The sequence below is a fragment of the Orycteropus afer genome, unplaced genomic scaffold (genome assembly GCF_000298275.1).
Source record: "Orycteropus afer afer isolate SDZICR_OR568_19922 unplaced genomic scaffold, OryAfe1.0 scaffold00052, whole genome shotgun sequence".
Classification (NCBI taxonomy): domain Eukaryota; kingdom Metazoa; phylum Chordata; class Mammalia; order Tubulidentata; family Orycteropodidae; genus Orycteropus; species Orycteropus afer.
Genome location: NW_006921639.1, coordinates 2,621,109 through 2,637,531, shown reverse-complemented (window position 1 = coordinate 2,637,531; position 16,423 = coordinate 2,621,109). Strand labels below are relative to the sequence as shown.

The 16,423-nt window shown below is 46.5% G+C and overlaps 1 protein-coding gene across 1 annotated transcript in view; it reads left to right on the top strand.

The window, feature by feature from the left end:
- The window catches only part of ARHGAP22 (Rho GTPase activating protein 22), a 430,840-nt gene that overhangs the window by 387,877 nt on the left and 26,540 nt on the right, over positions 1 to 16,423 (top strand). Inside the window, exon 4 of the mRNA XM_042780657.1 lies at positions 1,865 to 1,993. Coding sequence (XP_042636591.1) covers positions 1,865 to 1,993 — 129 coding nt within the window. The remainder of the gene's footprint in view (positions 1 to 1,864; positions 1,994 to 16,423) is intronic.

Here is a 16,423-nt window from a genome sequence, read left to right as displayed (position 1 = left end):
AGGGGGAGGCCTTCAATGAGATGGATTGATACGGTGGCTGCGATGATGGGCTCAAGTATAGCAGGGATTGTGGGGCTGGCGCGGGATTGGGCAGTGTTTCGTTCTGCTGTGCATGGGGTCGCTATGAGTCGGAAACGACTCGACGGCACTTAACAACAACAACAGTTGTTCCCAAGATTCTTTGATTCTTTATGTGTGTGTGTGTATGTGTGTGTGATTTGGGTGAAAGTTTACAAAGAAAATTGGTTTTCCATTCAATAATTCATACACATTCTGTTTTGTGACATTTACTGCAATCCCCACACTGTAATAGCTTTCTTCCCACTTCCTCCTTGCACCCACCACTTCCCTTCATACTTCCTTCCCATCCCCTCCCACCTTCTTAGCTCTATACCTAGGCAAATGCTGTCCTCTTGATCTCATATGCTTGATTGTTCTGAGTGCATTCCTTCCTGATATTACTGTTATATTGCCTTATAGGGCTGTTTGGCTGACAGTTGAGTCACGGGAGTTAAGTTCAATTCCTAGATTGAAGGATCGCTAAGAGCCATAGTCAAGGAGGTTCCACCAGACTTTATCAGACAGTAAGCCTGGTCTTTTTCACGATTTTGAGCTTTGTTCCTCATTCTCACCCTGCTTTATCTGGAAGCTCCTATTGTGGTATCTTTCAGAGTAATCAGCTGTGGTAGTAAGGGACCATCTACTTCTTCTGGTCTCAGAGTTATGGAAGCTGGTGTTCACAGGATCCATTAGTCCTTTGAACTAATTGTTTCCTTGCCTATTTGATTTTCTTCAGTCTTCTTTGCTCCAGAGAGAGCAATAGATGTACCTTAGATGGCTGCTCACAAGCTTTTAAGACCTCAGTCACTACTCACCAAAGTAGGATGTAGAACATTGTCTTTGTGGACTATCTAGTGCCAGTTGACCTTCGTGACCTTTGAGACTATGGTCCAGAGCCTCCATATCCAATGACTCATTCCCTCAAGGTATTTGTGACTAAGACTTTTCATAACCTTGCCTCCTGTATGCTCTACTATAGGGATATACTGGCAGCACATATAAATACATATGTAGAGATATTCTCTGTCGAACCTATATATATTCATGGGTAGTCCCATTCACCTTCCCACCCCTGTTCAGATTGAGTATCTAGCTATGTATTCACTTGCAAATTATTATCATTACTGTCATTGCAGGATTGTGTGTGTAATCATATTTACCTTTGTTGCCTTTAACTCTTGTGTTCCTCCTTGTGTCTTCCATTACCTTGATCATTTTGTGCTAATGTCCCCCTTATTGTATATTGCCTTTCCCTTCACCCAAATTAATAGTGTCTACCCTGGAGCTAGTGATCTACCCTTCCTTCCTCTCCTACCCTGGTAACCTTTGAAAAATGATTCTTTCTGTGTGTAAACCTTTTCTTAACTTTTTATAGTAGTTTTTCATACAATAGTTGTCCTTTGTGATTGACTAATTTCTCTCAGCATAATGTCCTCTATGTTCATCCATGTTCTGAGGTCTTTTGCAGATTCATCATTATTCTTCAGTGTTGCGTAGTATTCCATTGTGTGTATGTACCATAGTTTATTTATCTATTCCAATGATTCTATTTTGATTAGGAAAAATAACAAAATGAGACAAAGGAAGAAGAGAGAAAAACAAGAAGGGCTCCCAAAAGGAGTTTGTAGGGTGATAGGGAATGGGCTGCAAAAATAGAACCCATAAGCACAGCCACTGGTGAAAAGTTTTATAGGGTTAGCTAACTGGGGGCTGGAGAGAGTGCTGGGGGGGTGACCCCTCCCCCCCACACACACTCACATACACAGGGACCTCTCAGTGAGCCACTTGTCTTCCTGTCTTGCAGGTGGTGCTGGGGAGCGGGAGAAGATGCCGGCCAACCACGAGGCTTTCCTGCTCATGGCCAGCTCCCAGAGTGACATGGAAGACTGGGTGCGGGCCATCCGCCGGGTCATCTGGGCCCCTCTGGGCAGAGGTACTGCCCGTAGCTTGCATGCTTGCCCTCTTGAACCCCTGTCTCCAGGTAATTCTGCCCTTCTCATTCACCTGCTAAGCCCACCAGGCCCCTCTTCCTTGGAACTGGTCAGCTGTGTCCCAAGCTATTGGCTGACAGTGTCTCCCACTTCTGCCACTCACCCTCAGGAGCCCTCACCTGTGTACCAGGCAGGCCTTGGAAAGGGAAACCAGATCTGCTTTTTATAAATATGCCCTCTTCTGACCATAGATTTCTGGCTTGTGTGTATTTGCCTACTGTGTCCAGACCTTCACCTGCATGCTTAGAGGGTATGAGGTGGTCCCACATGGTCCAGCTTCTGGCTGGAAATGAGCTGCAGGCACCTAGGGGTTCATGTCAGATTCCTGATCCTGACCATCCTTCCTCTCCACCCTGCCCTGCTTCAGCCAGGTAGGGCTTCTGCCCTGCCCAGAGGACACACTCCTTGTCCCTAGTTTGAAATGAAGATTGCTATTTATTTGCTTCCTCATTCATTTACAAACATGTATTGAGTGCCTAAAATGTACCAGATTCAATTCTAGAAAACCCTGTGGAACAGTTATACTTTGTTATATGGGGTTGCTATGAGTCAAAATTAATTCAACAGTACCTAACAACTACTCTAAGTACTAGGAATTCAGTGATACCCAAGATAGATGGTGCCTCTGCCCTCATGTTATTTCCATTTTTGAGTGGCAGTACATATGTGATAGAATGTCAAGGGATGATAAATGCAATGAAGCAGAATAAAGCAGTGAGATGTGACCAGAAGAGCCAAAGGGATACTGGGGGGAGGAGCATTCAGGCAGAAAGACTGGCATATGCAAAGGTCCTTAGGTGGGAATGAGTCATGAGAACACGAGGAATATCAGGAAGGCCTAGGACCTGAGGTGAGAGAGATCACTGGAGCCTTGAAGGCCATGGTGGGAATTTCAGATTTTGTTCTGACTCTTTTGTGGACCCACAGAGTGACATGACCTGACTACCAAATCAAACCTACTGCCATTTAGTCAGTTCTGACTCATGGCAACCCTATACGACAAAGTAGAACTGCCCAGCAGGGTTTCCAAGGCACATAACAACAACAAATCTTTATACAAGCAGACTGCCTCATCTTTCCCCTCCCAAGCAGCTAGTGGTTTGAACCATCAACCTTTTGGTTAGCAACCAGATATTTTAACCACTGCACCACCAGAACTCCTCATGGCTTAGCTGTTTAAAAGGATTCCTCTAGCTGCCATGTGAAGGATAGACCACAGAGAGCAAGAGTGGATACAGCAGGCTGTGGCAATCTTGGATAAGAAGTGACATGGCATAGACTGGCCTGGGAATGGAGGAGATAATGAAGAAAGGTCAGAAGTGTAGCTGTCATATTTTGTTGATGATCTGGACATGAGGGGCAAAAGAAAGGAAAGATGGCTCCCAGCAGTACAATCACTGACTCTGTAGGCTGGTGTTCACGTGGGGTCATCGTGAAGAGAGCTTTTAGCTGGGATCACTATGCTGGGAGGGCGAGGCCACCAACTCTGTGGAACCTAGAGACCTGGAGCCTTCAGGCTGGTCAGGCCCTGTCACATGAGCCATGGATATCCTTCTTGCCCACCCAGGTTTGGAGTAACAAAAATAGTCCAGGCAGGGGTAGACCCCACCCTTGAAGGCTCAGAGCCCATCTCAGCATCCCACATACACTACAGGCTTAGTCCATTACACCTCACCTCACTGGCCCTCCTGTCCCATCCTGGCCATGGCCTGCTTGACCACCTTCCACCAAATCTTAAAGCCTTCACCTAGAAGAGTCGATTCAACTTTGAAAGTCACAGTTTTCCTCTCGGGCTATAACAAGCATAACAGGATTCCTGTTAAAAGCATAACAAGATTCACTGTGGCTCCCAGACCCTGATAATTACATCAAATTTGACCTAAAACCCACTGTCATTGAGTTAATTCCAACTCTTAGTGACCCATATAGAATAGAGTAGAACTTCTCCATACAGTTTCCAAGACTGTACTCTTTATGGGAGCAGACTGCCACATCACTCTCCTGCAAAACGGCTTGTGGGTTAGCAACCAAGAGCTTAACCACTGCTCCATTAGGGGTCCTTAAAATATAATGGCCTTGGAAGGTCCAAGCCCATTCAAAGATTCCTGCAGGAATCCACCAAAGGATTTGTTTGGTTCCAGGTTATAGAAAGTCAACCAGTGGGACAGAATAGAGTCCAAACAGATGTTGTACTGCAAAGTGCCAGGGAAAGGAGGATGTCTTCATGATCTTGGGATAGAGAAAGGTTTTTCAAATGAATTTTAATAAGTATTAATAAATTGTACTATGTAAAATGAAGAGTATCTGTTCTTTAAAAGATAGATTAAGGAAATGAAAAGGCATAGTAGAGATTGGGAGAAGGTATCTGCAACACATATCCTTCAGACTACCTGCTCCCCAAACTGCTATTGATCAGTAAGGCAAAGACAAGTCAGTAAAAACATGGGCAAGAGACTCAAATAGGCACTTGACAAAGAAGAAATCCTCCTGAGCAATGAACATAGGCAAAGGTGCTCAGCCTCACTGGTAATCAGGGAGATGCAAATTAAAACCACAGCAAGATACCTGTATTCACCCACCAGAATGACTAAACACACTGCCATCAAGTCGACTCCAACTCATCGCAAACCCCCATTGAGTTTCCAAGGCTGTAAACCTTTACAGAAGTAGATTGCCTCATCTTCTTCTTATGGAGCAGCTGGTGGGTTCGAACCGCCGACCTTTCGGTTAGCAGACTTACCCTACCCACTATGCCACCATAACTCCTTAGAATGACTAAAGGTAAAGACTAATGATTCCAAGTGTTGATGAGATCAGAGCTACAGGAACTTGAACATACTGGTAAATTGTTTGGCAGTATCTGGTAAAGTTGGTGTTATGCGTACTACGAATCAAAATCAACTCGATGGCAGTGGTTTTTTTTTTTTTTTTTTTTTTTTTGGTTTTATATGTCCCAGCAATTCCACTGCGAGTATGTACCAAATAGAATTGTGCATACAGGTGTATCAGGAGACTTGTATACAATGTTCACAGCAGCCATATTTGTAATAGCTCGACACTGGAAATAAGTATCCAGAAACAATAGAATGGATTGATAAATATATAATACTTTCTTGTAATGGAAAGCTCTTCAACAGTGAGAATAAATCAACTGCAGTTCCACCCAATGACTTACGTGAATTTTCCAAACATAATGTGGAACAAATTAGCCAAACACACACACAAAATAACATGCTGTATGATTCCATTTATACAAAGGTGAAAAGTAGGCAGAGTGCCTAAGGCACTTGATTGCTAACCAGAAGACTGGTGGTTCAAACCCACCAGCCACTTCTCAGAAGGAAGATGGGGCAATCTACTTCCATAGTGATACTGCCTCAGAAACCCAAGGAGGGGTCTCTAGGAGTTGGGTCCGACTCGACAGCACATGACAACAACAATTTTATATTCATATGCATGTGAAAGCTGGACCATAAATGAGGAAAAATGAAGAACTGGTGCATCTGAACTATAGTGTTGACAAAGAATAGTTAATATACCATGGTGTTTTGTTGTTGTTGTTGTTAGATGCTGTTGAGTCAGTTCCAATTCATAGCGACCCTGTGTGCAACAGAACAAAACACTGCCTGGTCCTGTGCCAGCCTCACAGTCCTTGCTATACCTGAGCCCACTGTTGCAGCCATTGTGTCAATCCATCTTGTTGAGGGCCTTCCCCTTTTTCTCTGACCCTCTACTTTACCGAGCATGATATCCTTCCCCAGGGAATGGTTCCTTCTGACAACATGACAAAGTAGGTGAGACAAAGTCTGGCCATTCTCACTTCCAAGGAACATTCCTGCTGCACTTCTTCCAGGACTGACTTGTCAGTTCTTCTGGCAGTCCGTGGTACTTTCAGTATTCTTCACCAACACCACAACTCAAAAGCAGCAACTCTTTTTCAGTCTTCCTTATTCATTGTCTAGCTTTCACAGGCATATGAGGTGACTGAAAATACAAGGCTTGTGCTAGGTGTACCTTAGTCTTTAGAGAGACGTCTTTGATCTTCAGCACTTTAAAAAGGTCTTTTGCAGCAGATTTGCCCAGTGCAATACATCATCTGATGTCTTGACTGCTGCTACCAGTGGTGTTGATTGTGGAACCAAGTAATATGAAATCTTTGACAACTTCAATCTTTTCTCCATTTATTGTATGCTTCTTATTGGTCCAGTTGTGATGATTTTCATTTTCTTTATATTGAGATGTAATCCATAGCAGACTATAAGTTTTCTAGAAGAGCAAAACCAGTGAAGTATACATATAAATATTATATATAGAGAGATGTACTTCAAGGAAATGGCTCATACAAATGTGGGGGCTGGCAAGTCCCAAATCTGTGGGTCAGGAGGCAGGCTGAATGTTCCTCCTAATCCATGTGGCTGCAGGGGCTGACAAACCCAAAATCTGTAGTCAAGCAGCTGGCCAAAGGCTTCTCCAAGAGTCAGAGGTCAGACCACAAGACGAGTACATGGGGGCAGTCAGTGAGCAAGAGCAAGTGTGTGAACTCTTTAGCTTTAAGCTTTGTCAGAACATCTGTATATACTGGAGGCAGGCCACACCCCCAAGGAAACTTCCATCCCAACTGATTGGCTGCCCACATTAGATCACAAAATTGAGGAGGATTACATAGTATCTGCCAAACCACTGAGAATCATGGCCTACCCAAGTTGACACATAACATAAACCATCATACATGGACTGTCAGAGGAACAGACAAATTTGTCTTAGAAGAAGTATAGCCAGAATGCTCCTTAGAAGCAAAGCAAAAAAGGGTGAGGATAGTGTCTTCTGGCCTCCTCTAACTTCACAAAAGGTAGAGAAAATCAGCAGCAGCAGCCCAAAGCTTATTCCTATAAGGAAGAGGTCAGATATGCCATCACCCTCTTTTGCCAATTCTGACACCAGTCATCCCTCCCATAGCACACTCTACTTCTCTGCTAGGTTCATACATCTAAATCATTGCAATGGCCAGACAGAACTTACAGACAATGCTCACAATTATGGGGTTTATTAGGGACATACTAGGCTACAAGTCAGGTTCCTGAATGCTCAGAATACAATTCTTTGATCAGGACAACCTCTCTTTGGCCACGCCCGCAGGCACTCAGCTTTAGCCCTTGACCTCTAGGTCTGGCCTCTTCCTACTCAAGCAAGTGTTAAAAAACTCTTTTAGCTCTGCTGAAAGGTGCACTCCCAGGAGGCAGCAAGCCTCCTGCCCAAAGGCACTTAAAGGCCTTCTCACTCCATGGGCTGGGAAGCCCAGCATTCAGCCCCATGCTGGTCTCTTGGCTCTGCTGCCCCTGCTACTGCCATCTCAATGCAGGGATCTCGGATCCAAGGACACACTTCACTCCTGGCTCTTCTCTCTTGATGCCAGTGAGATCCCTCTTTCCACCTCTGGAATGACTCATTTTAAGCCTAGTGGGATGGCAAAACTGACTAATCCCCATGTTATGGTTCCATACACATAATTTGCATGGTCCCGCCCCCACAAGGGTGCCATTTACCTTATTTACATTATTAGCAAGCTATCCAGTCCATTTGGTGGGTTACAAAGTACCTCATATAGTGTTGTGCCTAAGGCACTTGACTGCTAACCAGAAGGCTGGCGGTTCAAACCCACCAGCCACTCTTCGGAAGGAAGGTTGGGCAATCTACTTCCATAGTGATACTGCCTCGGAAACCCAAGGAGGGGTCACTGTGAGTCGGGTCCGACTCAACGGCACATAACAACAACCCAGCCATCTGATGGGAGTCACAAAGGCCACATCTAGAAGAGCCATACTAAGTAATTCACTGCACTGCAAATGAGGATGGTTAGATGTCCGTCTCATGTACTTTTGACGTGTTAACAGGAAGGACCAGTCCCTGAAGAAGGACTCTAAATATTTTTGTGTATGTGTACATATTTTACTACGTGAAAGATTAAAAAAAAAAAAAAAAAGAAAGAAGAGAAACTAATAGTCAAAGAGGATAATTGGTCCAGGATGGCACAGCTAGTTGGGGAGCAGAACTGAGAAAGAAGGTAGCTGTTCTGACCCCCAAGGCAGTGCTTGGTCCCAGCCCCAGCTGTTCCTCCAGGAAGAGCAGCAACCTAGTACCTTTACCTGCATCCTACCCGCACGCAGGTGCCCGGCCCACTGGCCCAAACGTCCATCTCTCTCTTTCTCTCTCTCTGCTTGCTCAGAATGGCACTTGTGTGCAGGATCCTACAGAGAGCACAGTTTCCCCCTGCTCCCAAGCCCAAGCTTATCTGCTTTCTCAGACTATGTGCTGTGTGTTGAGGAACACATGAGAACTAAAACAGGGACCTGAAATGGGGAGGAAAGGCTGAAGTCCTGCAAGTTCACAATGGCAGGCAAGTCTGGGCACGCATGAGCCTCCCAGGTAGGTCCCATCAGCCGGTGTGAGGGTTTCCTGGCAGAGCCTTCTTAGCCTGGTTTCTCCTGGGAAGGAGGCTTAGAAGAACAGACCTCCTTTCACTAATTACTAATGGAGTCGAGTCTGTAAGCCCTTCAAAGCTTGTTTGTTCAGAGTGTGGCACAGATGGGCAGTGTGCCTGCTGCAGGGGACTCCAGCAGGCCTGGCCAGGTGTGGCCATGGTTGGAGTGCCCATGTCTGTGCTTGTGTTCACTTACTCACTCAGCCAGTGAACCCTGGGGCTGCAGGAAGTGGGAAAGACAGCTCTCTGTCCTCAGAGAGCTCACATCCTAATGGACAAGACATAATGAATAAGGAAACTATTGTATGTTAGAGGAGCCCTGGTGATAAAAGAGTTAAGAGCTTGCTGCTACCTGAAAGGCCTGCTATTCAAACCCACCAGAAGCTCCACGGAAGAAAGACCTGGCATTCTGGTCGTGTAAAAATAACAGCTAGGAAACCCAATGGAGCAGTTCTTCTCTGTCCTATAGGGTCACTATGAGTTGGAATCAACTCGACTGCACACAATAACACACTGTAGACTACAGGTCCCTGATGGCACTCGACTACTACCCTAAAAGTTTGGTGTTTAGAACCCACCCACAAGTGCCATGGGGAAAAGAAAAAGGCGTGGTGATCTGCTTCTGTAAAGATTACAGCCATGAAATCCCCACGGAGCACGATTTTACTCTAACATACGTGGGGTTGCCCTGAGTTGGGTTGTTTTTTGTTTGTTTAATTGTAGGCTAGGGGGTGATGGGTACAGTGAAGGAAGATGGGCCAGGGAGGGCAGATGAGCATGTGGGATTATAGGGAGTTAGCATTTTCATTCAGTGACACTTAAGTCATCGTTGTTAGTTTCTGTTGATTCAGCCCAATTTATGGTGACCCTATGCACAACAGAACAAAATGCTGCCTGGTCCTGTGCCGTCCTGTGACCAATCAAAGATTGGGCTATTATGCTACTTAAGAGTCTTCACTGTCTGATTTTTGGAAGTAGGTTATCAGGCCTTTATTCCTAGTCCATCTGGATCTGGAAGGCCTGAAACTGTTTAGCCTCATGGCAACACACAAGCCTTCGCTGACAGATGGGTAGTGGCTGCACCTGAGGGGTAATGGCTGGGTATTGAACCTGGGTCTCCCACATAGAAGGTGAGAATTCTTCCACTGAACCACTACTACTCCCCTGCCCTGATATTTGAATAAAGATGAAAAAGTTAATTATACTGAATTTATACACTAAAATGATAGGCTTTTTGTTACGTATATTTTAGCATAATAAAATTAAAAATAAAGAGTACATTATACATATGTCTGGGTGGAAGAGTTCCGGAGACAAACAATAACAAATGCTCAAACAATCAGCAAGACTGTCCATGTTGGAAGAATAGTGAGGTGACCTGTGCGGTTAACAGCAGAGAGAGCAAGGGGGAAGGGCAGAGACACTGAGGGAGGTAATGGAGAGGGGGCTTGCCATTCAAGGCGACAGCTCTGGCTTTTACCAAAAGAGGTAGGTCACTGACATGTTTTGAATAGCAGAGTAGCAGAGCCCAACCAAGGATACTAACAGGATGGCTCTGGCCACTGTGTTAGGAACAGCCTGAAGGAGGGCTAGCACAGAGCAGGAAGACCAGTTAGGACCCCATAGGTGAGAAGGTGGCAGCCTGGCCCAGGATGGGTAGCAGCTATGAGAAGTAATTTAATTCCTGATGTATTTTCAAGGTTTCCCTGCTATAAGAGAATGAAAGAAGTCAGGAGTCATTTCAAGGTGTTTTGATGTAAGCCACTGGGAGGATAGATTAGCCATTTACTGATGTGGGAAAGACTATAGGAGGTGCAGTTGTTTGGAAGGAAGATTGAGAGAGCAGTGTGGGGCTTCACTTGAGATACCTATTAGATGTTCAAGTATAGATGTCAAGCAGGCAGTCAGACATGTAAATTGAGAGTGAACTGGGCTGGAGAGGTAATTGGGGGCCATCAATACATAGATGCTGCTTAATGCATGAGACTAGATGAGGCCTTTGAGGGAGGCTGGATGGCAGAAAGATCATGTGGATATTAAAATCATGAAGAGTTATAAAATTGTGCTGGACCAAGTACAGTAAGACAGCAGAGAAAACCTTCAAGGAGTGACAAGGGCTAGTAGATTCCTGCAAGAAAGAGTTGTCAGTGCGATTGAAAGCTAGTGGAATAGGGAGTTTGAGATGGGGGAGATAGAATATTCTGTAAGCTGCTGAACATCTAGTCATTCTCTGACACTCTGAGAAGCCTTCCAGAACCCACAGTCTTTTTTCCAGGTACCTCAGCGCCTGGTACCTTAGCACCTGGTACAATGGAGGTGAGGTGGAAGTAGTGACCACCATTTATGCCAGGTGTGTGGACTGGTTATTAAATGAGCCACATTAGCTCATTCAATTCCTCTGCACCTGGGAGGCAGGGAGAACAGGAATTCTGACCCTCATTTCACAGATGAGGAAGCTAAATCTCAATGCATAAACTTAGTCATTGTGTGGCAAAGTGCAGACTCTCAGGGCAAAGATGATTAGGAAAGGATGCACCAGGACTCAGGTAGGAGGAAGGGGTGGGGCTCACAGCCATCTCAGGGTCACCGGCCAACACTGCCCAGGAGAAGAGCTGCCCTGTCTCACCTGCCTCACTGATTAATTCGCTTCTCAGAAGACAGGAAACTAGGAAGGGAACTGGCATCTGCAAATTATTCTGTCCATTAAGAAAAAACTTAGAGGTGGTATGGACTACCCCAGACCCACCAGGAAGTGAGCTTCTCATCTCCAGGTTGATAAGAGTGAGGAATGGGCTTACAGAACCAGACCTGAGGAGAGCACATTTTTCAAAAGATTTGGAGATACACAGTGTAGCCCCACTGCTCTGACTCCTTCCCAGTGCCCCCCTTAGTGTCTGTGTCCTCATGGATACCTCCTCAGGGGTGACTGCTTCCTCTTCTCATTTCAGTGCCTGGCATCCTAATGGATAGCCACCCCCCTACACACACATCATCCACCTGACCACCTACCCATTCTGCACCCTCCCCTTCCACAGTAAGCCAACCCCCTACCAGGCCTCCCACTGTAAAAGCCACACAGACACTGCAGAATCTATTTGGAGGAAAAGGCCTCATATGTTGGAAGGACCACATCCACATCCTGTGAGATACCAGTGCAGAAGTCAGGAGAATTAGGTGACCCAAGTCCTTGCTGCATGGAGAGGGAGGCTGCTTTGGGGTTCCAAGGCACAGGGCTAGAACCAGTAGAGAGGCCAATTCTGCTCAGCCTAGAGAAGAACAAATGAGGCTTCCATTCTACTCAGGGAGGCAGACAATAACAAGGAAAGTTCATCAGTTAGAGATTAGAGCAATGGTTCTCAAATGGTAACAAGTCTCCCAGATCACGTGTGAAAATAAACTGTGGCCTTACCTCCAGAGTTTACAACTCTTGGGGTGAGGCCCAAGAATCTGCATTTCTAACAAGTTCCAGGTACTATTGGTGCTGCTGGTCCTTGGACCACACTGTGAGAACCCCTGGACCAGAAGATAATGCATGCCATTGTTTAAAAAAAAAAAAGAAAGAGAGAGAGAGAATAGAGCAGTTTTAAATACAGTGGTGAGGGCAAGCCTGATGAGAAAGTGACATATGAGTAGTCCTTGAAGAAAGTGAGAAACAGAGCCAGAGTCAGAAGTGTACTGGGTGTGAAACGGTGTCCAACAGAGGGGACAGCTCAGCAGAAGCTTGGCAGAAGACCGTCTGATGTGGGCTTGACCAGAGAAAGTAATTGGGTCAGATGGGAGCTGGCTGACAGAGGCTTGGGGGCCACTGGAAGGACTTTGGCTTTTACTGTTAAGTGAAATGGGAGTGGGGGGGGACTTGAGCACAGGAACAGTGTGCTCTGGTGTATCTTTTAAAGAGACCCCTCTGATCTTGTGGGAAGATAGACCAAGGCTGCTCTCACTGCTGCACAGTGGTGGTGGGGAAGTAAGAAGGACTCAAATCTATTTTACAGTAGGAGGACAAGATGCCCTGGATGTGGCTATTAGGGAAAGGGAATGGTGGGCTGGCTCCCAGGCTGCATTGCTGGAAGGGTGAATTGTCATTGTTGGAGAGAGGAAGACTATGGGTGGAGTAGTTTGGGACAGTGGGGTAAGACCATCCCTCCATTTGGACTCCTTTGAGTATAAAGTACCTGTTAGCCATTGTCTCAGTGAGATACTAAGTGGCAGTTGATGCAGCAATCTGGGGTGCAGGGTTCAGGCTCAATAGCTAGTGGTGTCATCTCTGTCCTACTTGCAGGCCAGCTGATGCTACTGAGCAAGCCCAGGGGCTGTTCTTACCTTACAAGCAGCAACCCCATATGACAGTCCTGAGCGAGGGCTTGCCTGGGACTGGTAGCCCCATGGGGTATGACTGCTCCATGCTGGGTGAGGGCCCTGAGACATGAGTCAGCAGGTCTGCAGTGGTTATCCTTAGTCTGACTGTACGTGACTCTTATAGGCCTCTGGGGGCTTTCCTTTGACCCTCATGAGCCAAATTTCCCTGGACTCCTTAGGGAGGAAGTGGGGAGCAAGGCAGCTCCCTGAGGCCACATGGCAGGACACTTGAAATGGAGAAAAACCTAGCCTCAGGGACAAGTTGGAGGGACACAAGGTAGTCATTTTGGTCCAACTGGTTTCAAGTCACATACTGATTAACATCTCTGAATGGAACCCTTGAAGCACAATCAGAAGGAAAAGTCATTGGCCCCAGCCTACAGTGGCAGCGGTGGAGCCTAAGATAGTAGTAGACCACCTTTTCACTGACCTGCTGACACCATATCCCAGCCTTACTGGAACATACAAGAATACAGGGTTTTAGTTCCAGTTCCTCTGCATGTTGGTCCACCAGGCCAGGAGGCCTGGGCCTTTCCTGGCAGCCCTTCCAAAGGGGAAGAGAGTGGGCTCTGCTGACCTGGGCTGGACTTCAGGTCATTAAGCCCACTGAAGAAGTCCAATTCTGGTGCCCTTGCCCATTCTGTTGCATCTTGAGGGTCCAGGTGCTAGGCAGAGAAGCCCCTTCTGGCCTTGCACCCAATCCAGGCCCCAGATCTGACTTCTTCTGGAACCTTTGTGGGCTGCAGCCTTCAAGGCTTCTTCCCTGCAAGTGATCCAGCCTGTGAGCTTGGATTATCAAGGCAAGAGAATTAGCTACCAGCCACAGTCCCAGTGATGTCTCAGCCTCAGGGAGCCCAGGGCTGTTTACCAGAGAGCAAAGGCCCAGGTTATTGTTGTTGTTAGTTGCTGTTGAGATGGTTTCAACTCATAGTGATTGTATTTGTTCTCTAGTGCTGCTATAACAGAATACAAGTGGATGGCTCAACAAACAGAAATTTATTCTCTTACAGTGCAGGAGGCCAGAAGTCCGAATTCAGAGTGCTGACTCTAAGGGAAGGCAAGGCTAGAAGTCTGAGTTCAGAGTGCTGGCTTTAGGGGCTGAGTGGAGGCCCCTTGACCTTGGGCTTCAGTTCTGCCTTCCAAGCCCACTGGAGCAAACTGGAGGTTTCTGCAGCATCTGGCTGCTGAGGCTGACCATCCAATATTGACAAGTAAAATGGCCTCTTGGCTCACAGGCTATGAAGGCAACACAGCAGGCCACTGGTTCAAGTTCAGGAATAGGTAATGATGAATCACAAACCAAATGTATGATCCTTTCCATATATACCGGAAACAGGCCACACCCCATGGGCAACTCCTCTTCAATTAGCAGAGTCTACCATGAAAGTGATTATACCAGATCTAATCTCATCATAGGAGCTCTGGTAGTGTAATGCCTAAGGCACTTGACTGCTAACCAGAAGGCCGGCAGTTCAAATCCACCAGCCACTCCTCGGAAGGAAGGTTGGGCAATCTACTTCGGTAGTGATATTGCCTCAGAAACCCAAGGAGGGGTCGCTATAAGTCGTGTCCGACTCGATGGCACATAACAACAACAATCTCATCATAGGGGATAACTACATCCAGCATCCAAGACACTCAAAATCATACCCCAGCCAGGCTGACACACAACCTTAACTACCACAGTGACCTTATGTACAATAGAATGAAATACTTCCTAGTCCTGCACCATCTCACAGTTGTGGCTATGCTCGAACCCATCACTGCATCTACTGTGTCTATCCATCTCCTTGAGGGTCTTTCTCTTTTTTGCTGGCCCTCTGCGTTACCGAGCATGGTACCCTTCTTCAGAGACTGGATCCTCTCTGACAGTATAACCAAACTACGAGAGACAAAGTCTGGCCATTCTCATTTCAAAGGAGCATTCCAGCTGCACTTCTTCCAAGACAGATTTATTCTTTCTTCTGGCAGTCCATGGTAGTTTCAATGTTATTTCGGGAGAGTGATTAGCAGAGAGCTGCTCTCCATTGCTTCTGGTGGGATTTCAGAACATTGGCTATGCAACCATCTTTAAAAGTCCTTGAATCCTCTTTCCCCTCCTGCCATTGTGATGAGGAATGCCATGTTAGCTTTGCCCATCTTGCTTCAGTTTGCATTAAGTGGAGTTCAGATCACGAGGGCCAGGAAAGAGTCCGTCCTGGGTTATTGCCAATACGGTACCTGAACCCCAAGGTGGCTGGAGAGTGGTAAGTGCTTGGGACTCTCCATTAGTGACATCAAGGCTCAACTGCACCAATGCAGTGGGAGCCCAGCTGCCAGGACTAAGTCTGCTCTAGGTGGCCACATGCCAAAACAGCTAACATTTATCCAGCATTCTCTGGTACCATGCTTTGCATCCCCATTAATCCTTGTACTGAAGAAAAAAAAAAAAGTTGTCATTGAACAGGCCCTAAGTCATAGTGACCATGTGTATCAAAGTAGAACTGAGCTCCATAGAGTTTTCAGAAGCAGAGTGCCAGGACTCTCTTCCAAAGTGCCTCTGAGTAGATTCAAACCTCCAACCTTTTAGTTAGCGACCAAGCTTATTAACTGTTTGAGCCACCATGGGACTTTATTCTCACACTAACCCTATGAAATCAGTCCCATTATTTCCCCCTATTACAGGTGAAGAATTAGCATTGACGAGGTCCAAGATCACATACAATAAGTTGGAAGTCTACATTCCAGCCCACGTTGCCTAGATCTCCAAGCCCAAGTGTGGGTTCCTGCTGTCTCTGGAGCACAAGACATAGGGAGGTGTCCTCTGCTCAAGTTCTTTTCCAGGCAGGCTGGGAGGACTTTAGCCCACACTACTCTGAGAAACCAAACCAAAACCAAACCCACTGTCATCTAGTCAATTCCAACTCATAGCAATTCTATAAGACAGAGTAGAACTGCTTCATAGGGTTTCCAAGGCTGTAAATCTTTATGTAAGCAGACTGCCTCATCTTTCTCCTGTGGAGTAGCCACACCACAGGTAGGTTCAAACCACCAGCCTTTTGGTTAGCAGCTGAATGCCTTAACCACTGCACCAATAGAGCTCCTTACTCTGAGGAAAGAGGGGGTGATTTCCTGTTTGCTGTGGGCCGCTTTTGCCAGGAGTTTGATACAACTTGGAAGGAGCAGAGAGGGCCAGAGAGGTTCAGCAACTTACCTGATAGCACACAGCAGAGGTGTGAGAAGTGGCAGCCAAGGGTGTGCCTACCCCAGGATGCTCTGTTGCTGGGCAAGCATTGGAGGTCTCTGGATCTGAGTTGTCTTGACTGTGGGAGTCAGAGAGCAATCAAGGCAGAGGGCAGAGGCAGTCCCTGAGGTCTTGGACCCCAGCCACAGCTCAGAGATGCGGGCCGCCCCACCTGAAGTGGTCATCTCAGCAGGTTGCTTGGGTAAGAGGTCAGATCCTCAGGCTTTCAGGTCCTTGTCCTGCCCTGAAGAGGGGAGTTTCATAAGTACTTCTGCACATTCAACCCTAACAGGCCCCATAGCTAAAAACAACCCC